This window comes from Pinus tabuliformis, chromosome 5_1, assembly GCF_031772625.1.
Source record: "Pinus tabuliformis cultivar Carrire ecotype Pingquan chromosome 5_1, CPIR1, whole genome shotgun sequence".
NCBI lineage: Eukaryota > Viridiplantae > Streptophyta > Pinopsida > Pinales > Pinaceae > Pinus > Pinus tabuliformis.
The window spans coordinates 810,089,215-810,114,606 of NC_142305.1; the positions used below are offsets into that span (position 1 = coordinate 810,089,215).

The window sequence follows — 25,392 nt, forward strand, 5'->3', positions numbered from 1 at the left end:
CTCTTCTTCCATGCAAGGTAGTTCGATGTGCCAACAAGTTTATTGTTCTCCCTGCAGAGAGAAATCATTTGAGTTGTAGATTGAGACATTGATACAAACTTACAAAGTACTTACTTGAAAAATGGAGATGCCTCCTTGATGATGATATCTTCTACTAGATGCTTCCTTGATGATGATTGCTTTCTTGATGATCTCCCTTCTTCAAAAAGACAATGCTTCTTCTTCAAGATAGGGAGAGATGATCTTCTTCAAAGATGCTTGTGATCCTTTCTTCTATGTTATTGAGATTGCTCTAATTCCTTTGATGATGAAGTGCTCTTCTTGCTTCCTTTGGATGTCGAATGTGAGAGACTTCCCAAGATGTTTTAACTGTGTAGAGTCCTTCTTTTGAATGGAGGTAGAGTACTTGAGGTCTTCTTCTTCCAAGAGTTCTTCCTTCAAGATGATAGAGTATTTGTGATGTGTTGACTAGTTCTCCTTGATGCTCTTCTTCTTGTATTTGGCCCTTATGTCTCCTTCTTCAATTGAGTGATCTTCAAGCTGCCTCTTCTTGTCACCTTAGCTCTGATTCCATGTTGAGAAATCAATGGCAGCTAGATTAGGGTGATTTCTCTTAACTTTGATCACTGCTTGTGATGTTCTTTACTTCAACTTGTAGTATTTGTAATTAGCTTCTTCTTCTCTTGATTATTATAATGTTCTTATCATCAAACAGCTACCAATCTATGGAGATCAATAGAACAAGAGGACACAAAATATACGCTGCTAGCCAGGGCCAAAACCTCTCCTGGAGAGGAAAACCCACAAGTAATTCTTCTCTTCTTATAGAAACTTCAAATGATGAATTCCAACACCTTAGACCCAAGACAACGACCCCTCCAAGACCAAGTCAACCTTTCCTTCAATATAATAATAAATAATAATAATAATATCCATTTTTAAGGTCACAGCCAAGCCAGACACCAAATTGGTGTAGGAGACCCCCTTGTTTGTGGGACGAGGGACCCACCTCCGCGTAGTGATTTGACTGTTAAATCTACGAAGGCATACATACTCTACCCCCCTCTGGTTTTGAACCTGTGACCTCTTACGAGGAAACACATGCTCTTAACCATTAGGCCCACTCAACAAACTCAACTTGTAGTCAAACTTCTCTTAGTCCTTAACTTCGACCCCTGTAGTACTTTTTCGCTTCCTTCTTCAGACCTGCAATTTCGGCCTTCCTGAAATACCTACAACTTTGCACGTGTGGGAGGAATATGATAAAACAAATCTCCTTCTTTCTTCGCTTAGGATGCTTCTCTTTCATTCGTAACTCAGTCTCCAAGTTTGATCCTTTTGACACCAAATTTCAACCTTTCAAGATGGTTGCAATTTCGATTTAGTAGTTGCAAAGTGTGCCTTATTTTTTCTCACACGTGTGGGATAATGTGGCCCAAAACAAACTTCAAAATTTCGCTCTCTCTTCCTTTAGTTCTCCTCTTCTTCGTTCGCTTCTTTTATCATTCTTGTGCACTTCAATGAGCTTGGTTGATTATCCTCCAAATGAGGTCGATGACATCTTCTATATAGGCTTCTTTGTGAGGCTCGAACAACCCTAATGAGGCCGACTTGTTCTCTGCTAGGCCGAATAGTCTACTTTAAGGTCGACTTGTTCTTGGAGGGACTTTATGACACAAATTTGACTTACATAAATTTATTTGACTTGATACAAGATGCCCAATAGGGTCTACACATATAACAATGACTCCTTTGACTTCTTGACTTCATGACAAATCCTAGAAGCACACAATGGGTGCTTTGACTTATAAATAAATTGACCTTGAGCATGAAACCCATGCTATAAAATAACAATAATAAATTTCTTTTCTTTTTACATCAAATACATAAAATCAAGATTACATAAGACATCATGAAGACTGAACCTAGTTACATATTTCAACATTCTTAACCTAGATCTAAGGAATTACATGAAATATTATTATTTTATTGTAAAGAAAACTTTCGCATCATCTATATCAAGAGATGCACTTCCTCATTTGTACTCGTTGGATATTTGGGAGCTCTTTTTGGAACCTAATCGATATATCTTTCTTGGAGCATTTATAGTGTTAAGGGTTCTTTCTTTGTAGATGCATGTTCTCAATTGTTGAAGCTTTTCCTACTTTGTGTTATTTTGATGCATGAAGATTAATGGTGGAATTTTTTCACGCCTTTCAAGATCATCCATTGAGGGATAGACATTATCGCATGAAGGAAAGAAACTTAGGGCTTGTCCTCATTTTTCCTTTGTTGATTTGTTGAGTACTCGATACCATGCTTTGTTCTTCCTTATGGTTCATTGGTTGAAGTATTGAGTAGTCTATCAAGTCATAGTTGATTTTGGATGGCGAAGGTTATCTTCCATTAAAGGTCCTTCTTGTAGACCTTGAAGTTCATTGCTGACATGTTGACCATGTACATGTCAACAGTTCCAAGAAGCAGAGTACAGAAGTGTGGATCAAAATTTTTTAGTCATTATCACCACTGTAATCCCAAATTCTGCAACTTTTTGTAAAAATGGTTCTAGTATGAATATTAAACCATGTAACAACACCTAAGTAAACCTATGATTTTTGTCAAAGGGTTTCACTCTAAGGAGTTTTTCAACCTCCCTAATTATATGTGTTTGTAAACACAGATAATTGGCAAAGTTTTTCTCCCAGATATACCCCAAAGCTAGAGTGGAACTCAATGATGAGATCTTAGGTGAGTCCTAGTGTTATCAAGTCAATGTATTTTTCATACTGGATCATGTGTCTTGTGTCGCAGAATTGGGTTAAATCTAAGGGGTTGTGTAATTTGTAAATTCCCCTTCTATAAATGTTTCATATAATGTTTTGATGTAAAAGTGTGTCTAGGAATAATTTAATGCATGGTTACTCATAATTAGACATCATGGCTAAATTATTTTTTAGACCCACTTAGAGGGTGGAAAAATATGTATTCCTCTCTAGAGTCTTTTAATTAATTTTTCTGGCAAAAATTAAAAGAAAATAATTAGCCAGAAAATTAATTAAATTGAGTCAAAGAATTAATTTGAGAGAAATTAAATTCTCTCCAAGTGGAAAATTATCAAAAGAAAGTGGGTCAAAAAGAATTAATTTTTTGGGGTCATCCATCAAAGAAAAAATCAAATTTTTAAGAGAAATTGACCCTTTCGACCATGGTGGTTAAGTCAAAGAAGATTTTTTGAGGGTAAAAGTTCAAAATATTATTTTTTGGACTAAGAAAAAAGGGGTTTAATGTGGAATTCGAATTTTTCCTCAAAATCAAGGAATAAAATTCAAATTTTGACTGGGATCAAAGAATTTTCTCCATCAACTAAGGAGATCAAATTTTTTCAAGAAGATCAACGAATCAAATTATTTTGACGAGGATCAAGTCATGGATCAAGGAACTAGCCATTATTTTCCATTTGGAGGGGTTTGATACTCTCATTATCTATATAAGGAAGCTATTGAGCTCCTCATTTGATGACAATGTATTTCATTAGAAAATCATTTGATGTACTGAGCTAAGATCTATTGGAAATTTTTTAATAAAAGTCTTTGGGGTTTCAATTTGAGATGTCTCTCTCTTGATGATTCATGGTATGTGTTGAATAATTTGTATTGCTTTATTGATTCATTATTGAGTATTATTGTTTCATAGCCAGCGGTTGAATTATCTATTTACACGGGTATCTTGCTTTAGGTACTGGGCTAGAGTAAACAAATTGAACCTAGTTTTCTTGTGTGAATCGAACCCTTTTGGAACTAATAATCTATCTTTTGTGTAGAGATCTTCAAGTATTCATCCCTTGGGGCAAAACCAAAGTTCATGGACTTTGAGGTGACCATGTCTTGTTTGGACTCTGAGCTTATTTAACAATTTTTGGTGCAAGGTTCTAGCTTGTACATTAAATCAAAATATTTCCGTCAATTATTTTCAAATTTTTATTTGGGTTACAAAGATTTATCTACTATTAGAGCTTGTAATTTTATTTGTAAATATTGTGAATATTGTAAATTATTTTGTAAATTAACCCTTGTATTTATATTTTGGTTTTCCTTTTGTATATACTAACCATTTGAGGTTTTCAAATTAAATTTTATTTGCAAAGCATCTAGGGTTTTTTTTGGATTTGTAGGTGGATATATTAGATTTTAAGGCTTACAACCCTAGACGTCTAGGGTTTTTGAGCCCATTTTTGCAGGTTGGTTATGTTCAAATCAATGGAGAAACCCATTTTCTGAAGGCCCTAGCCCTCACCCAGCCTAAAAGACTAGTGTTTGAGACTAATATTGCAAGCATTAAGGAGGCCGCTAGCCATGAAGGGTTGGCTCACTGCAGAAACTGGAGTTTGTGCAAGCTTTTTCTCATCCAAAGGTTTCTTTGCAGGGTCATAATCATTTTTGGGCTTCCATTTAGCAATTTTTGGCTTATTTAGCCTAGCCGTGTGCCTGGGAGGCATTCTTCACCAATGATGCTAGGGTTTTGAGGCCAAATTGGCTTGGCTGCAAGGTTTTCTAGGGGCTCTAGCCCTAGCCGCAGCCCCCAAGTGACCTTTGAAAGCTAGTCACAGGCCTAAGGGGGCCTAATTTCACCTTTGCAAGTGACTGTAAGGAATAATAATTTGTTTTGCAGGCCTAAAGTGATTTTTGGCAAGGATTTGGACTTTGGAGTGGTTTCTCATCATATTTTTTCCATTGATCCATGAAAGTTTGAGTTTATTGGCTGATCATTAGTTTTGCAGGTTCATTATCCATTGAGAAAGGGCTTTAGAGGCTCGTTTTTCCATTTCATCATCATTTTAGCCTTTCAAGGCCTAGCCGCTAGCCTTAGGGCTGCATTCTAGCTTGGCTGCTAGCACGAGAAGGGATAAAAGCCGTAAGCCGCGTGCTCTAATTGGACTAAATCACTTTTTGATTGGAGTTTTGAAGCTAACAATTTGCTTTGCAGAAGTTTGAAGAAACCTTACATTGGTACTAGCCGATTTGGCCTCAAGGGCTTGATTTCTCTAAATCTTGCTCTCCTCTTTTGACTGTCATAAAAATATATCAGATCTGAACATTAACACTACAGTGATATATCATCAAGATCTAAGTCAAGAACTAATCCATAATAAGCTAAGAACACCTAAAGGGCATCATACATCGATTGTAAAGGTTTAAAACATTGTTCTAGTGGATGATTTGTGACTGTTTTGTGCATCTTTAGGATCTGATATAAATATTCATAGGTCTGATATAATTGTTACAGCAGTAAAATATCTGAAGATTAGCCTAAAAATAAGTGAAAATAAGCCTGATACACTTGGAGAATCATCATATTAACTTGAAGGCTCAATAAATATTGTCTTGATTGATTTTCAAGTAGAATTTTGGGACTGTTTACATGCTCATTATGGGCTGATCTGAGTCATATCAAAGTCTAGTGCGTTACCTTTGTGCTGTTGAGAGCATTGGTTGGCTTGTTGCATTGGTTTCTTGTTGATCTAGAAGATAGGCTATCATTTTTGCATGCTAATTATTGCACCCTTGCATAAGCATCTCATTGCTAGTTGGATGCATTTGTTAGTCTTTTCTTGCATTGCATATCTCACTGTTAGCAATCTCTTATTGTCCTTGTCTCTATTAGTGCTTGTTATTATTATCTATTGTGCTTCATTGGCCTATAATCTAAGTGATAAGGTGCTCTAATTTGTTCTTGTGCATAATTTTTTATCATAAGAGAAATTAACTAGCATATTAACAAGCTCTAATAAGCTCTAAGTAACTGGAATTGCTAATTTTGTTTCATTGGAATTGCTAGGCTTGTTTCCTTGAGATAGCCTTTAATTGTTCTTTACGTGCTTCATTAATTACTCTTGCCATTTTATATATCATTGAGCATCTTGTTTCAAGTAATTTTGAAGCATTTGATTCATTTAATAATCTTAGTCACTCACATCTTGCATTACATTTTAGGTAGAAGTGCATTTATAAAATATACCTCCAAGCATAAGCTTGGTTGTAAGAAGATAGGACCACCTTCTTCGCACAATTTGAGAGGTCTAGACCCTCATTCACAGTTAACATAGGTGACCTTGCAACTCTCTTGTGGGCAATCCCATGTAGGAACGGAGGTACTTAGGTGGTTAGAACTCCACGAGAGATATCGTTAATGAAGCCTTAGACTCCTTCCCTTGGACTTCTCTCTACAACTTGCGTTCGAGACTAGCTTCAAAAGAATTGAGAGGAAGGATTCATCTAAGGTAGGCATATAATTAAAAGTAACCAAGAGCTTGCATCTCACATAGGTCTAGGTCCTGCACTTCATATAGGATAGAGTTTGCATCCCGCAGCAATTGTTCATCTAGTAACTTGGAATCTAATCTATATTGTACAAGTGATCAATTTTAAAGGCACTAGTCTCTAACTAAAAATCTTAATAAATATAATCAAGTGGTGCTTAATAATCATACTTGCCTAATAATCTTCACCAAGTTGTTAGGCCATTCAGTTGTGTCTCCTTTACTGTTTCCAAAAAGTAGTTCATCTCTTCGTCCATAGGACTACCCCCTTAGTCTACAATTAGAAGACAACTTAAATGGAGAGGGCAGGGATCAAAGTGACAGACAGACAGCCCCTACCCTAAGCGTTATCGCATTCTAGTGTACAATTTAAGTGACAACATTTTCTGGCACCGTTGTCAGGGATAAGTTTATTGATCTTAGCGCTTTGACATCTTTTATTTTCATCATCATCCCTTTATATCATCAATCAACACATTCTCTAGCAGTTGATCATCACCTTTTTCTTAATCTGACATTGTAGCAACATTTTAAGGCGTCGTTGTCGAGGAGCAATCTTTTGGTTCTTCGCTTTCACGACATTTTTTTATCTCATCATCATCTTTTCATTAATCAAGCATCATCACAACATTTTCTGGCCCTAATTCTTGACTAACTTTTCAGTTTTTGCCTTTTGGATTTTAGAGTTAGATTCATGTTCAAGTGGCGACTCCACTTCTTTCATTTCTTACAAGAATTTCTACTAGAAGCTCGCTTCTTGTAGACTTCTTGTTTTTCTTGAACAAGGATCTCTCTCTAACATCCATTAGCTCATTTTTCCCTTGAGCAGATCATCATGAATGACTTGTTCACCCCTTGTCGTTTTACTAACATTCAAGGCTATCCTCATGATATTCCGGAAAATGCCATTGCTAATTTGCCTTCTTCTCAAGGTAATAATGCAATTACTGCTAGAGATCATCTCAAGAGGTTTAATTTTTGTGTGGAAAGGAGTTGTGGCTCTGCACATTACAATCATGAAGACATCAAAATGCGACTCTTTGTCCTTTCCTTGGAAGGTGATGCTATGGATTGGTTTTATGATTTTCCTAACAATTCTTTTGATTCTCTATAAGTCATAGTCAATGCTTTCAAAAATAGATATGGAGATCAAAAGGATTCACCTTGTGCCATTTACAATGTAAAGAAAGATGAAAGTGATCCTGTAAAAAACCTAACTATCGTAGAAACATTTCAAGAGAATGTGTCACATCAATCTTTGCCATATTGCAGACCTTGTGAGAATTTTCATGATGAATCCACTTGTGTCGTTGTAAGAAGAATCCTCGATAGTGGAAAGGCAGGGACAAATGATCAAATTGATATTGATGATGAAAAGGAAAATGATAAGCATCTTATCAAGGAATTAACTCAAATGCTTAAAGACATGCAATTTAGTCAAGCACAGTTGATGAAAACCATGGAACTCAATCAAGAGAATCACTCTAAGGAAATGAGATCCATGCACACCAAGTTGTTAGCTATAGAAGAAAAGCATGTTGAGGAGCTAAAAACCATGAAAGTTGGTCAAATCTCTCTTTAGAACAGGTTACGGGCTATGGAAGTTACTCAGTATAATCAAATGATCACTTTTCAAAACATGATAAATGCCATGAAGGTTAATCACGCACAGCAAATAAAAACTATGGAAGAAAATCATGCCAGGAAAATCAGTGTTATAAAAGTTTAGCATTCTAACCAAATGACTACTAATTAGATCACTCTACAGAAGAGGTTGGAAGAAATGGAAAGATCACGACTGCAAGGAGGCTCCTTCTCTACTTTCGTTTGATACCAGGGCTAAAGATGCTTAGCCCTCTTAGTCAGGGAGATCTTCAACCACATATCTCAACTCCTAGACACCATGCCCATGCCCTAGGATGGCCAGGCCACTCACCTCATGATTCCCTATTAATCTGCCAAATCAAAGCAACAAGCAACAAGTGGAGTTCTAGAGTGCACCAGACAGCGGAATTGTTGAGACCCAGAGTCTCTCCACAACCTCCACCGTGGGAAACCAACCAATATTATCAAGACCTTTTCGAAGGTGTTGGAATGTACATCAAGCCACATGTTCTTAAAGCACTAGAGAAATCAACTCCAAATGGATCTAGTGTTGAGCATCTCCTGCTTATCAAACTGCCACCCAATTCTAGGGGAGCAACCAAAGATCCATTCGAAGTTTCCTTCTTTCGACCTCAAGCGCTAGGAGTATCCTTCATTCGTACAACCCCCCCCCCACCTTGAAGATTAAAGCCCCCTTGAATATGAATCTGTCCTTGGATGCTAAGGTTCTACAAAACCTTATTTCTTGTTGTGATGCAATGTGGAAAGAAGTCCTCCAAAAAAGTTGCAAAAATGCAGATCATGAAAAAAGATGTCTAGGCAATTGGATTTGGCTTTTAGGAGGAAGCTCTCAAATCTGGAACAAATAAAACAACATCACCACTTAATTCAATCTTGGCTTTGTAAGTTTTCAAAAAACGAAGAAAGATTAAGATTTTGGTTGACATTATCTTGGCAAACTTTCAATCTAAAGAAAAAATATATTGCAAATCAAAAACAATGGCTATCTAAACATCATGTAAATGCTTTAGCAAAATCAAAGGGCTACCTCTCTACTTTCTTTCGATACCAAGACCAGAGATGTTTAGCCCTCTTAATCAAGGAGATCTTTAGCCACACATTTCTCAACCCCAACATGCCATGCCCAACCCTAGGATGTCTAAGTTGCTCACCTCATATTGCCCTGTTGATCCACAAATCAAGCAATAGGCAATAAGTGCAGTTCCATAGTGCACCAGACACTGGAATGCAACAACCTTGAGTCTCTCCTTGACCTCCACCCAAGGAGACCAACCAATATATCAAGACTAGTTTAGAGGTGTTGAACCATACATCAGACCACATGTTCTCAAAGCACTAGAGAAATCAGCTCTAGGCAGATCTAGTATCAAGTACCTCCCACTCGTCAAACTACCTCCAAGTTCCAAGAGAGCAACCAAAGATCCATTCCAAGTTTCCTTCTTTCCACTTCGAGCGATAGGAGTATCCCTCGTCCATACATCCCACCCTGGACAATAAAATCCCCCTTGAATATGAATTTGTCCTTGGTTGCTAAGGTGTTGCGAAATCGTATTACTTTTTGTGGTGCAATGTGGAAAGAAGTGCTGCAAAAAGGTGCAGTAATGCAGATTATGGGAAAAGATTGCTACGCAATTGGATTCGACTTCTAGGTCTAGGAGGAAGCTCTCAAATCTAGAAACAAATAAAACATCATTGCCACTTAATTCAATCTTGGCTTTCTTAGTTTTCAAAAAACGAAGAAAGAATAAGATTATGGATGACAATAACTTGGCAACTTTCCATTTAAAGAAAAAATAGTATTACAAATCAAAACAATGGCTATCTGAACATCATGTAAATGATCTAGCAAACTCAAGGGGTTCCCTCTCTACTTTCTTTCAATACCATGGCCAAAGATGATTAGCCCGCTTAATCAGGGAGATCTTTGACCGCATATCTCAACTCCTGTATGCCATGCCTTGCCCTATGAGGACTAGGCCACTCACTTCATACTTCCATGTTGATCTGCCAAATCAGAGCAACAAGCAACAGGTGGAGTTCCAAAGTGCACTAGGCAGCAAAATGTTGAGACCTCGAGTCTCTCCTCATCCTCCACCCTAGGAGACCAACCAATAATAGAGACTGGTTTAGAGGTGTTGGACCATAAATCAGGCCACATGTTCTCAAAGCACTAGAAAAATTAGCTCCAAACAAATCTAGTGTCGACCACCTCCTACCCGTCAAGCTACCTCCCAATTCCAAGGGAGCAACCACAAATCCATTTGAAGTTTCCTTCTCTTGACCTCAGGTGCTAGGAGTATCCCTTGTTCGTACATCCGCACCCGTCCCCAATGATCACACAATTGGACCCCAAATAGTTCCAAAGGACTCCAACAATGTGTTGGCGCCCAGTTTGCCCCCTCACCCTCGACCATCAGACTCAAGATACCTTGACCTCATCAACATCTATCTTGACAAGTTCATGAGTTGGTCGGCAACCTTTCTACTCTTAGACAGACTCCTTTAGTATTTTGTATCATAATCCCTTTGTCTTTATACCTCTATTTTCATGCTATACTTATGTAGGTTTCTTTCTTTATATTATTTTCATCATTTTCAAGGAGTTGTGTTTGCACTCCCATCTTATATTCCTACTGGTTGTACTCTTCAGTTCCAGTGACCTACTTTTTGTGATCATTTGTTGAAAATTAATAAAATTATCTTACTTTATCTTATCTTGTGATTTTGTGGAGATGGTAATTCCCTCAAATGGCTATGATGGAAGCATATGATTCGTAAACTATCGTAGATATTCCACTGGGCAATTCGTCACAATAGATCTGATAAAATTATATTTAAAATCTGAAATTCTACACTATTACAGTTTTATTAGATTTATGAATCTATAGATTTATTGTTAATAATACATGCATGCGAAGTTCGAACAAAAATTATGCAGAAAATAGAGAACAGAAAATAAAAAGCTCACACAAACATTTGACACAAGATATGCTCTAGGAAACCCTTTCGAGGGAAAAACTCAGCTGAGAAGGTAAGGTCACTCCGCTTTGTTTCTCTGAATGGAAATATGGTTGCGAGTAAAAGGAACTATGGCTTGTGGCCCATGGTGTGCTACAGTGCACAAATCCTCTTTGTGTGCTCTACCTCCTATCCCTCTTTGCTATTTTTGCTCAGCGATGGAACAAATGCACTCAAAAGAATGGAACCCCTTTTCCTCCTCGTGGCTCAGTTATAACACAGCTTGATAGCCTACTAGTGGTTAGGTTTGACTACATCAACTCTTAACCAAAGTTACAATATGGACTCTTCTAGAGCCTTCTACATCATAATCATGTGGCTAACCCCTTTTCCATGAATATTGGGGGCTGACGTGGCATCCTCTTGAACTATGGTAGTCAAAACAGAAATGTCAACTTCTGAGTAGCATAACATTCGCATACAGATTCTGATTGATGTGATCTTGCGTCAATGGAAAGGTCTTTGAGTGTAGAAAAGCATGAAAATGTATTGCACTACAGCGACAAAGTTATATCCTCAAAAAAACATCGTTCAATGCCTCAAAACACTCCTGAAAGATTTCAAACCATGTTTTGCTTGACTGGGCCTCGTGAGCTGATTCCTCCATTTTTTTCACTCTAAAAACATCAAGACGGATGACAAAAAATATAATGATCCAATCCAGATCAGTATATTACAGTAGTGGGATTGGATCAGTATATTACAGTAGGGGCGAATCTTCATTGACATTTAATTCCATAAAACACTAGCCCCGATCGATCTAAATAAAAAAGACCCTCTGATATGGGGAAGCACATCAGGCAAACACACAATAGCATCAGTATATGCATCCATCCAGATATCGCAAAATAGTCATAGTACACCTGATTACAATTATAATCCTGTATGGGCAAGAGAATCACTGGCCAGATTGAACATATAATTTTGGTTACTGGCTCAGCAAAAGTTTCTCGCTGCAGAAAATCTGAGAAGAGATATTAAAGGACCTTCAATATGCGTGCTTTACAATGAAGATCAGGAAGCCAGATGCAGTTTTTTTTTAGAATGTAGCTCAATAACAGGAGAAATGTCAAAAATTATCATTGTGGAAGAGAAGATACAAGTTAAAAGGGTCTGGGAAAGATGCTGCCTGCAAATTAACACATTCGAATCCAGTGAGACTCCGAAACAATTTTGTACTTTAACTACACTGTTTGTCGAGAGAGTAAAGTATGCATCTAGTATTAGCAGCTTAGACGAACTTGGTACTGGGCCTTAAGACACAACAAACAACATTTTTTTTCCAATTAAAAACAGACAGAAGAAGAAGAAACACCAGTGAACGGACCTGAAATGGTTATTTAATTAGACTTCTCGTCGTCCTCACCGCCTCCATAACGACGCTTGAACTTGGCAATTTGGCCAACAGCTTCGGCCATCTGGCGTCTTGCTTTCATGTTATAGACTTTGGGAGTTTTGGTGACTTTGGTGGCCAACAAACGGAGAAGTCTCCCTGATGGCATCACGATTGATATCCATTGCTGCGCTGGATGCAACCCTTTCCTCATTTCTCCTTGTGTATATACCGTTTATGGATTCACTGTCTTGTAGTACTCTGGTATCCGCAAATTTAAGGTTTAGGGTTTTATTGGGTTTTCTTTGTATAATTTTCCAGCTAATTGTCGAGGATAGCAATGAAACCTTTTTTCCACCGAGGGACAGGCTCACTTGAAAGAAGGCGAGGAGAAGATATCCAAAAGATTCCCTGTGTTCTTTACGAATGCAAGTGATTTCAAAAGAGATCCTGTGCTCTTCGCCGATGAAAGCGATTTCCAAAAAGACCCTGTGTTCTTCACCAATGCAAGTTATTTTCAGTATATTTTACCTTGAATGATTTCGAAAAAGGTTGAGCCAAATATCACAATATTTTATTCGTTTCCACATGTATTATATGAAATGATTTTGATATGATTATTATTTGTTTTATTTGAAGATGTATTTTGAGAGGATTATTTTTTGAGTTTTAAAAAATGGTGATAGTTAAAAGAAATGCCATATTAGGGTTAAGTAATTTTTTTAAAAATGGGTTAAGTATTTTTATATTTTTTTGGTTTGGTGGGGGATAAGATTGAGGATTGTATAAAGGAAGTAAGGATTGGTACCATTTTATTTCTTTTTAATGTAATTGATATTTTATTTTAGAAAGGTGTTTTATAATTTTGATTAATAATTTAAGCGTTTCAAAGATTTTTATTTTAATTATTTGATGTTTATATCTTTGTATAAAGTAATTAGGGATGTGTTTTATTTAGCAATCGGTGACGACATTGCCACTTTATTCAATGAGTGAGATCGATGTATCTTTAACTTTGCAATTATATCTCAACGTGTAAAACAAGTTATTTCATTGTTAATGAGTGTAGGGTGGTGGAGTTTAATGTCACAACTTGTTTGTATCCTCGACTCAATCTTCAGATGCTACAATCGATGTCTGGCTACAAGCTAGGTCCTGATCATATTTGTTCATGGAATGTATGACTAATGGCTTTTAATGCATATTTCATTATTTGTGTTGGGTGTATTATGAAAGCTCTATGGTCACAACCTTTTGTGGCCCTTCCTTTCCTAAGTTTGAGATTCCACATGATTTATATTAGTTGTGCCATTTTTTCTTGAAGAGAGAGGCTAGTCTACATGTGCCAATTGGCTCAAGAGAGGTGCCTAGGTAAGCTAGCCCTTCCACATGAGTTATGCTCATTAAGTTTTCATCTAGTAGTTCAAATGGTGAGGCAGAGAGCTCATTGTTAAAGGGGAATAAGAGGAAGGGGTTCGTCGAGGGGCTCAAAAGCAATGATGCAAGTAGAGACCCTCACAAGACCTTTCATGAGCAACTCCCACCTAAAGTCACTAATGAATATAGGAGCTACACGATAACATAGTTAGGGAGCACCAATGTTGTGCAAGCAGTCCTTTCTGTGGACCGAAACGACCCCTCTAATCCTATGGGAGGATCTAGTAACTATGGAAGACAACTACATGCAATATTTCCAAATTCGTACCAGAAAATGGCAAAGGAGGATAAATCTCCTACCTCTCTCTGATGTTAATACCCTTGATGTCGACCTTGACTCTTTGGCTTCCAAGCTCACGATCTCCTCTTTGTTGTTGTAGATGAGTGCCTACAAGAAAGATCAAGTGGAGACAACAAAACTATACAAAGCATAACATTTTCTAATACAAATTATGTAACAGATCAAGGAGCATCACAATAAATGGACAATAATTGACACATTTATGGAAAGAAAACACATATTGTAATAGTAATAGATGAAAAAGGGAGCATTACAACTAATGAAGCCTTGATGTTGGAATCATCCTTTAAGTGAGATTCCAAGTCCAAGCCTTAGCCTTCAAACACCTTTTCTCCTTTGCAAATGGGCAGCATTTGGGCACAATTCGGCACTAGGGTGGAAACCAACTAGCAACCAACCATTAGTGGATGGTGGGCAATTCATTTATAGGGAAGGAGAGGGAGTTGAGGATCCATGAAAAGAGGGAGGAGTTCCACATCACAAAGGAAAGATCCATAGAAATAGGATCAAGGGCCAGGAATGGGAGGTCTCGTCTCAATCTTCATCTACCTGAAACCACATCGTCGTTCTCGAGCTTTCTAATAGGAGAAGCGTCTCCTCCATTTTGGGAAAAACCGCCTGAAGAGGACTAGTGTAGATTTTCCTGATCAAAGTCGTGCTGAGAGCGCTAGTCATGTGTTATGCCAGGGGCTACCAGTGCGGATTTTCCTAGAAAAGATCATGTTGGGCTTGCAAAATAAGGTTTTTGACAACCTCTTCATAATTCTTTCAAGGCAAGTTTTCTTCCTTTTCTTCAGGGATGTTCTAAACATGTTTCATGGTGAATACATTATTTGCGACAACTTTCATCACTTTGCGACACTTGCGACATTGACGACACAAAGTGCGACACTTCAGGATACGAGACTGGGAGTGTGACAAAATATTGTATAACAGATGCCCCCTAAAGCATGAAGTCAGAACAGGAAGTGATGGTTGAAGTGCTTTACAAGCAAAGGCAAGGACTTAGAGAACCACCGTCAGGAGACCTACAAATCACACATAATACAATATATCTAACATATCTGATGTAAGTATGCTTAAAGTGTAAGCATCTAACAATACATGGATCCACAACATGGATGAAGCCATCCATATAGAAAGGATCATGTTTACAATCATGAATACTTAATAACTCCACGCAACCTGGATTTATCAAACAAAACCCAAGGTCTTCATCTTTGTCTTGATCCAACCAAAGTACGAATCCCACCATGTGAATAGATGTGTCGGAGTCAAACATGGTAGAAACCACCTGATTATCGATCAATGATGTAAATCGTTAACAGGCACAAGAGAAACCACCAATGATGACGATGGTTCTCAAAGTACAACAACACAATCCAAAAGTGTGAACAATGCAGTTGAGGTCGAACACTTGCAGAATCATTCGATCAAAGGCCAGTGATGTGAATCAATTGTCGAATGCGAAGAACCTGCCATTGAGGCATGCAAGCTCCAAGGTACTGAAAGGGAGTTCCTAGATCATCTTCTCGGATAATAAGTTGGAGTCGACAGGAAGTGATCCATCAAAGGAGGGCCATAATGTTTCTCACATCATCGACACGAAACATAGGATTTTGCAGAGTTGGAAAGAGTGATTCAGGATTGTTATAGAAAAAGTCAAACAGGATATAAGTGGTTTGAATTTTCAGATGGGACTTCTCTTGAACATATGGGCGACACGACTCTAGAATTTGGCAGCATTTGACTCAACATAGGATCGGAAGTCATGGTGACAATAAGATATAATAAGATGAGAGGCAAATGGATTCCCCAAACCTAGTAAGGCAAGTGACGAAGTGAGGATAACCCAAACCTAACATGAGATACAGATAAGTGTCATGTTCAAGAGCGACATGCTGCCTTTCATACAAAATACAGGATATATGTTTCCTTCCATTTTCCCCACTATTTCTAGCGAGTACCTCTTTATTTTTAATCTCAAACTTGAATAAGATAACATATGCTTGTCATATAAGTTCATCCTTCGAATGAATCCATCCTAGTATTTTTAACGAGCACTAGGAAGGAGTAGCTCAGCCTCGTCATGGTGACAAGTCCTTCGTTGTTTCAGTTTTACGAGTCTGGCAGAGGGGTAACTCAACGTCTTTTTCATGTTTAGAGAGTTTGAAAAAGAGGCAAAAAGAAAACTCCAAATGTTTCATAGATAGCCTCTTAAGTCCGAAAATGTAGAAAACAATACTCAAGAGAACCTCTTAGCCATGTTCGATTAAGGTACTCCTTTTTCGTAGCTAGTCTATCTCATTTCGGAAAAGGGTTAAACTTATACTGAGTAGACGTATTTTCATTTACTTTTACGAGTTTGAAAATACAAGTGCTCAACAATCTTTTCATGTATTATGATAGATTTTTCGGCGAAAATCACATGAGAAATCATTTGTCGACGCGTTTCGAACCAACCAGTGTGGTTCATCGTCAGGACAAGTTGAAGAGCAGATCCAGCTTAGCCTGTTTAAATAGCCAGAGCGGAGACACCAACGGTTACCTGGGCAAAAGGTTGACTTAAAAGAGTTTTTGGAGTCTGAAAAGAGTTGAAAGAGGACTCCACATGGAGGAACGAGTGCTATAAAGGGGTAGCAACTGGTTCCGGTCATGATGTAACTACTCAAAACATGTAAAGTTCAATATATTGGCTAATAAGACCACTCATCACAGATGTTCCTCGGGCTTTGGTAAAATAACCAAGTGAAAGCATATGATCGGCCAAGAGATGGTGACAATGGAATGAAAAAACCAAGGCTCGTCTAGCAAAAACAGGCTAATAAAAATGTCAATCACAAGAGTTAAAGTGGGAATGGTTTCATTTTTACACGAGCCTGAAACATGGGAAACTATGCTTGAGGATACTTGAAGATGGTTTCATTTTTCACAAGCTTGAAACATGAGAAAAAAACTATGCTTGGAGTTGGTTTCATTTTTACACAAGCTTGAAACAGAGGCAAACTATGCTTAAGATTAGTTTCATTTTTACACAAGCTTGAAACAAAGAAAAACTATGCTTGAGATTGGTTTCATTTTTACACAATCTTGAAACAAAGAAAACCTATACTTGGGATAAGTTTGCATGCCCCCGACATAATGACTCAATTCGAGGTACATGCCCCATAAGCTTCATTTCATTCACCTAAGTAGACTACTGGTTACTAACAAGTGGATGGAATGAACGTTCATTTACAAGATCAAGTGAAAGACTCAACTGGGAATTTACGAGATCTAATCAAAGACTCGAATTGGAAGGGGATTTGTTTCATTTTTTAACGAGCTTGACACAGGAAAAGAACCATGCTCATGACACCTTGTTTCATTTTTTAAATGAGCTTGACACAAGTAAAGGAACACTGCTCTGAAAACCTTGATTCATTTTTTAAGGAGCTTGACACAAGTAAAGGATCTCTGCTCCAAAAATATTGATTCAGTTTTTAAGGAACTTGACACAAGTAAAGGAACTCTGCTCTGAAAACCTTGATTCATTTTTTAAGGAGTTTGACACAAGTAAAGGAACTCTGCTCTCGAAGCTTGTTTCATTTTTTAAGGAACTTGACACAAGAAAAGGAACTATGCTCCAAGAACCTTGATCATGGCCCATAAGAGGCCATGGCTTCCAAGAGGTTCTCATCAGATGGGAGAACAACACTCTAGAAGGGATATATATCAAGCTCCTCAAAAAATGAATCAAGGATGCTTGGAGCACAGTTCCTTGTCTTGTGTCAATCTCTTTAAAAAATGAATCAAGGCTCTTAGAGTAGACTTCTTTGTCTTATGTCAAGCTCCTTAAAAAATGAAACAAGGTATCGGATCAAATTTCCTAGTCTTGTGTCAATCTCCTTAAAAATGATTCAAGGATTCATGGAGCACAGTTCCTTGTCTTGTGTCAAGATCCTTAAAAAATGAATCAAGGTTCTCGGAGCAGAGTTCCTTGTCTTGTGTCAAGCTCCTTAAAAAATGAAACAAGGTATCGAAGCAGAGTTCCTTGTCTTGTGTCAAGCTCCTTAAAAAATGAAACAAGGTGACAGAGCAAAGTTCCTTTACTTGTGTCAAGATTGTTAAAAAATGAAACAAGGTGTCATGAGCATGGTTATTTTCCTGTGTCAAGCTCGTTAAAAAATGAAACAAATCCCCTTCCAATTCAAGTCTTTAACTAGATCTCGTAAATTCCCAGTCGAGTCTTTCACTTGATCTAATAAATGAACCTTCATTCCATCCACCTGTTAGTAACTAGTAGTCTACTTAGGTAAATGAAATGAAGCTTGGGGGGCATGTACCTTGAATTGAGTCATTTAATGGGGGCATGAAAACTTATCTCAAGCATAGTTTTTCTTTGTTTCAATCTTGTATAAAAATGAAATCAATCTCAAGCATAGTTTGTCTTTGTTTCAAGCTTGTGTAAAAATGAAATCAATCTCAAGCATAGTTTGTCTCTGTTTCAAGCTTGTGTAAAAATGAAACCAAATCCAAGCATAGTTTTTTCTCATGTTTCAATCTTGTGAAAAATGAAACCATCTTCAAGTATCCTCGAGCATAGTTTCCCATGTTTCAAGCTTGTGTAAAAATGAAACCATTCCCACTTTACCTCTCGTGATTGTCATTTTTATCAACCTATTTTTGCTAGATGAGGCTTGGTTTTTTCATTCCATCATCACCATCTCTTTGGTCGATCATACACTTTCACTTTGTTGTTTTACCCTTGCCTGAGGAACATCTACGATGAGTGGTCTTATTAGCCAGCCTCTTGACCTTTACATGTTTTGAGCAGTTCCATCATGACTGGAACTATTTGCTATCCTTTTATACCACTCGTTCCTCCCCAGTAGAGTCGTCATTTTGTTGTGCAAACAATCATTTTTGTGAACATAAATGATCCCTCTAGTCCTATGAGAGGATCTAGCAACTACATGCTATATTTCCTAATTCATACTAGAAAATACAAAGGAGGATAGATCTCCTACCTCTCTCTGATGTTAGTACCCTTGATGTCGACATTGACTCTTTGGCTTCCAAGCTCACGATCTCCTCTTCGTTGGTGTAGATGAGTGCCTACAATAAAGACCAAGTGGAGACAACAAAACTATGCAAAGCATAACATTTTCTAATACAAATTATGTAACAGATCAAGGAGTATTACAATAAATGGACAATAATTGAAACATTTATGAAAAGAAAACATATATTGTATTATAAATAGATGAAAAAGGGAGCATTACAACCAATGAAGCCTTGATGTTGGAAGCCTCCTTCAAGTGAGATTCCAAGTCCAAGCATTAACATTCAAACACCTTTGTTCCTTTGCAAATGGGCAGCATTTGGGCACAATTCAGCACTAGGATGGGAACCAGCCAAACAACAACCAACCATTAGTGGATTGTGGGCAATTCTTTAATAGGGAAGGAGAGGGAGTTGATGACCCATGAAAAGAGGGAGGAGTTCCACATCTCAAGGGAAAGATCCATGGAAGTAGGATCTAGGGCCAAGAATGGGAGGTCTCGTTCCAATCTTCATTCACCTGAAACCACATCATCGTTCTCGAGCTTTCTAGTAAGAGAAGCTTCTCCTCCATTTTGGGAAAAACTACCTGAAGAGGACCAGCGTGGATTTTCCCGAAAAAAGTCGTGATGGAAGCCCTAGTCATGTGCTATGCCAGAGGTTACCAGCGCAAATTTCCCGAAAAAGTCATGATGACAACTCTAGTCATGTGTTATGCCAGAGGTTACCGGCACAGATTTGCCTGGTAAAAGTCGTGTTGGGCTTGCAAAACAAGGTTTTTGACAAGCTCTTCAGAATTCTTTCAAGGCAAGTTTTCTTCCTTTTCTTCAGGGATGTTCTAAACATGTTTCATGGTGAATACATTATTTGCAACAACTTTCATCACTTTGCGACATTGACGACACAAAGTGCAACACTTCAGGATACGATACTGGGAGTGTGACAAAATACTGTATAACAGATTCTCCCTAAAGCATGAAGTCAGAACGAGAAGTGATGGCTAAAGTGCTTTACAAGCAAAGGCAAGGACTTAGAGAACCATCGTCAAGAGACCTGCAAATGACACATAATACAATATATCTGACATCTCTAATGTAAGTATGCTTAAAGTGTAAGCATCTAACAATACATGGATCCACGGCATGGACGCAACCATTTGTATAGAAAGGATCATGTTTACAGTCATGAATACTTAATAACTCCACGCAATATGGATTTATCAAACGGAACCTAGGGTCTTCAACTCTATCCGATCTAACCAGAGTACGAATCCCACCTTGTGAATAGATGTATCAGAGTCGAACATGGTAGAAACCACTTGATTACTCGTCAATGACGTAAACCGTTAACAAGCATAAGAGAAACCACCAATGATGATGATGGCTCTCAAAGTACAACAACACAATCCACGAGTGTGAACAACGAATTTGAAGTCGAACACTCACATAATCATTTGATCGAAGGCCAATGATGTGAACCTATCTTCGAATAAGAAGAACCTGCCATTAAGGCATGCAAGCTCCAAGGTACTGAAAGGGAGTTTATAGATCATCTTCCTAGATAATGGGCTGGAGCCTACAGGAAGTGATCCGTCGAAGGAGGGCCATAATGTTTCCCACATCATCGACACGAAACATAGGATTTTGTAGATTTGGCAAGAGTGATTAAGGAATGTTGCAGAAAAAGTCAAAGGGGTATAAGTGGTTTGAATTTGCAGGTGGGACTTCTCATGAACATATGATCAGAGGTCATGGTGACAATATGATATAATCAAATGACAGGCAAATGGATTTCCCAAACCCTGTAAGGAAAGTGACGAAGTGAGGATAGCCCAAACCTGACATGAGATACAAATAAGTGTCATGTTCAAGAGTGACATGCTGCCTTTCATACAAAATACAAGACATATGTTTTTTTTCCATTTTCTCCCAATATTTCTAGCTAGCACCTCTTTATTTTTAATCTCAAACTTGAATAGGATACCATATGTTTGTCGTATAAGTTCATCCTTCGAATGAATCCATCTTAGTATTTATAACGAGCCCTAGGAAGGAGTAGCTTGGTCTCATCATGGTGACAAGTCCTTCGTCGTTTTAGTTTTACGAGTTCGACGGAGGGGTAACTCGACATCTTTTTCATGTTTAGAGAGTTTGAAAAAGAGGCAAAAAGAAAACTCCAAAAGTCCCTTTTCATAGATAGTCTCTCAAATTTGAAAAGGTAGAAAACAATATTCAAGAGAACCTCTTAGCCATGTTTGACTAAGGTATTCTTTTTTCGTAGCTAGTCTATCTCAGTCCAGAAAAGGGTTAAACTTATATTGAGTAGACATCTTTTAATTTACTTTTACGAGTTCGATAAGATAAGTGCTCGACAATCTTTTCATATTTTCAGAGTCTAAAAAGAGCTGAAAGAGGACTTCACCTGGAGGAACGAGTGGTATAAAAGGATAGCAACTGATTCCAGTCATGATGGAACTTCTCAAAACATGTAAAGGTCAAGAGGCTGGCTAATAATACCACTCATTGCAGATGTTCCTTAGGCAAGGGTAAAACAACCAAGTGAAAGCGTATGATTGGCCAAAGAGATGGTGACGATGGAATGAAAAAACCAAGGCTCATCTAGCAAAAACAGGTTGATAAAAGCAGAAATCACGAGAGGTAAAGTGGGAATGGTTTCATTTTTACACAAGCTTGAAACATGGGAAACTATGCTTGAGGATACTTGAAGATGGTTTCATTTTTTCACAAGCTTGAAACATGAGAAAAAACTATGCTTGGATTTGGTTTCATTTTTACATAAGATTGAAACAGAGACAAACTATGCTTGAGATTGGTTTCATTTTTACACAAGATTGAAATGAATACAAACTATGATTGCGATTGGTTTCATTTTCACACAAGTTTGAAACAAAGAAAAACTATGCTTGAGGTAAGTTTGCATACACCCATCATAATGACTCAATTCGAGGTACATGGCCCCCAAGCTTCATTTCATTCACATAAGCAGACTATTGGTTACTAATAGGTGGATGAAATGAAGGTTCATTTACAAGATCAAGTGAAAGACTTGACTGGGAATTTACGATATCTAGTCAAAGTCTCAAATTGGAAGGGGATTTGTTTCATTTTTTAATGAGATTGACACAAGAAAAGAACCATGCTCATGACACCTTGTTTCATTGTTTAACGAGCTTGACACAAGTAAAGGAACTTTTCTCTGTCAAATGGGAGAACAATGCTCTGGAAGGGATACATATCATGGGATCTAATGGAAAGATCAGGCTCCAATGCCCCTTGTACATGATGCACTATATCACCAACTAGATCATCAATAGATGCGGGCATGGAACAAAAGGCCACATAATTAACCTGTGGCGGGGGTGATACCACTTGCATACAAGGACCATTTAGGGAAGATGGTTGATTGGGAGCCAAATTAGGACCAACAAATGAAATTTGATCAATGGTCACAATTCTTCCTTCATGCGGGAGACATATCACACGAAATATGCAAGGGACAAGAGCTCCCATGACATAAACATAGTCACGTCCAAGAAGTAAATTAAAATCCAAAGGGCCCTTGACAACCATCACATTGATATGGACAATTTTTCCTCCCAAAGTAATAGGCAACTTAGGAAATATCCCTAACAGTTGACTGGTTCCTCTGTTAAAAGCTAATAGATTCTGGGTAACATGCACAAGTTGTGGAGAACCTAAATCTTTCCAAGTAGTTGAAGATAGAATACTAATTGACACATCTTCATCTGTGATTGTGTTAGGTACGACCACATTATAAGCATGTACTATGGTTTGGAAGGTCATGTAAGAAGGAAGGCAATATCTTGTAAGTTGACTCCAAACAAAGGAAGTGACAAGACTATTTGGAGGGGGTGTCATGGGAATGAGAGAACTTCCCCCTTGCGTTATGGGAATGGGAGGATCACACCCTTGTACCATGGGAATGGGAGGATTGCCCCCCCATTTCATTGGAATATGAAGAGATAAGAAGAACCTGAGTGGTATTAAGTTCACTCTCTACGGGAAGGGTACGATCAACTGAAAGTGGAATCGACTCAACCATTTTCTCAACCAATGGTTTTTCGGGAACGGGCTCATGGGATTCACATTCAGGAGAGTGAGGTTGAATAGAGATGAATTTTGATCAATCATTAGGTCAACTAGCGGAGGATCAGTGGAAATATTTCGATAACCAGTAGAAGATGAGGTTAAGAATTTGTAAGGTTGTCCAACACTTTTGAGGCTTCATTCATATAAGGACAAAGGTGAATAAGATGACTCCCTTCACACAACTTACAGGGAAATTTAACTTTACCCTTTTTCCCATGGACCTTACTATCACTAGTTGAGGGTTTATCACCTGCATAATCTCCATAGGCTGAGGATGAAGGCTGATGTGTGCCTATAGACCACACTTCTAATGCCTTGGGAATACTAGGACAATCTCTAAGAAGGTGGTCACCCTTACAAAGCATGCAAGGGAATTTAACTTTGCTGGGAAGATTGGAAGGTTTCTCCCTACTAGTTGCATCCATAACAATGGCTGCTTGGTTGTCCCCCTGATTATTTTTCTTCTTCTTAATATTCCTTTTCTTCTTCTTCTTATCCACCTAGTTACTAACTTGTATGATTTCCCCAGATGAAGAGGAAGAAGACCGAACAGGTGAAGAAGGAAAAGATTCAACTTTAGGATCAACCGAAGGTTGATATTGTTCAGGTAAAGGAGAACTCGATTGAGAAGCAGTTTGGATATTCAGAACCATAGGGGTCAAAAACAACCAAACTGGCAAACCAATGGTAAATCCGGGAAGGGACAATGTTTCCATATAAGGAGCACCAATGTTTCCAAAAGATGGAAAAGGACTAGGATTCCCTTCAGATGGGTTTCCTTGATTTGTGGACTCCAAAACTTTTGCCATTAGTCTCAACCTAAGATCTACTAAGGAGTATTTCCATAAGAAGGATGTTGTTCCACGGTCAATTAATTTTAGAAATTAACAACAAATAAATTAAAAAAGGGGTTACTAGCAGAAAGGTTTACCAAGCAATCGTGAACTGCAATATACACCTTGGCGAACCAAGGACTTAACGTACGACAACCAATCTCCCCGAATGTTGTGTTTCGTGTATAACAGTGTACAAGGCAACAAACTTGGTTACGTATGGATGGATAGCAACCTATAGGGGACTTCAAAAAATATACTCTACGATACATGGGAGTGTAGTCTGTAGTAGTGTTGTCTAATGAGTATCCATTCAATGAGAGCATTCCTTTATACTTTTCATGCATGGATCACCATCCGATATACCTGAAGGTACGTGGGGAACGATCCTATACACTTATGTACGTGGAACGTGATTTCACCCCCAGGATGCAACATTGGAAAACAATGACAACTCCTATGTTTAACGACGCCGGAACATGTCTCTAGCCTAGACCTCTAGATGTTTTTATTAATGTTCCAAATGCTCCTTAGGTTAATTGAGATAAATTTTAAAGTTGGTCTTGAATTATGTTTCAGTTTTAACGCTCAAAAAACGATGTCACCTGAACACAACTATGATGCAACTAATATGAAAACAGACTCTTTTTATTTTCAATGAAAGTTATCTAGTGTAAGGAAGAAGTGAAAACATTGATGCAATAATCAAACATGGAACCAACAATAGCTTCCTAACTAGATATTTCAATTCCATAATTCCAAGGCAACGATCAGAAACAAAATGATTTTTAATTCGCTAAAATTCACTTACATGAATTCTTTCTTTTCAAATGAATGAGGATGCACTTATTAGCTTTCAACGTCAAGTAATGTAATCTATGCTCAATGACAATCTAAAAAACAACTTTTCAGTGCAATGTAATCTAATACAATTTCCAGAAGCAATGATTAATTTTGAGATGAAGGCTTAACAAATGCAAACGCAACTTATTTCTAGTTTCCAAAAGAACTAAAAATGCTTATCGGACAACAAATCAATAACTTGTAGAAATTTTTAATAATTTAACACATATTCAACAGAGATTATCCTGATCATGTACTATTGCGGAATACATACACAATACATAAGCTCCTCTACGTTGATCATCAATATAGCAGCATCAATAACAATAAAACATCAACAGCATTCACACATTAGCACAGTATGTAACCCGGGGAAAGCATCTCGCTAAAAACCCCACACTATCTGTATATTAATGATTGAGACCATGTAACATTACAAAGTACAATGCTTATCACAAGCAATCCAGTACCAGCTCCACCTGTTACACACAATACAGCTAAGATCTGATCTC

At 37.8% G+C, this 25,392-nt stretch overlaps 1 protein-coding gene across 4 annotated transcripts in view; it reads right to left on the minus strand.

Annotated features, from left to right (window-relative positions):
* Positions 1-12,861, minus strand: part of LOC149167398 (Ribosomal protein L31) — a 48,787-nt gene extending 35,926 nt beyond the window's left edge. For 3 of the 4 annotated variants that reach the window (XR_016260922.1, XR_016260924.1, XR_016260923.1), the window contains exon 1: positions 12,288-12,861. Coding sequence is in view for 1 of the 4 variants with exons in the window: in XM_089432970.1 (XP_089289096.1) it covers positions 12,301-12,507 (207 nt within the window). In the remaining 3 variants the exon portion in view is untranslated. The remainder of the gene's footprint in view (positions 1-12,287) is intronic. The other variant, XM_089432970.1, reaches the window with a different exon arrangement.
* Between the last annotated feature and the right edge of the window lie 12,531 nt (positions 12,862-25,392).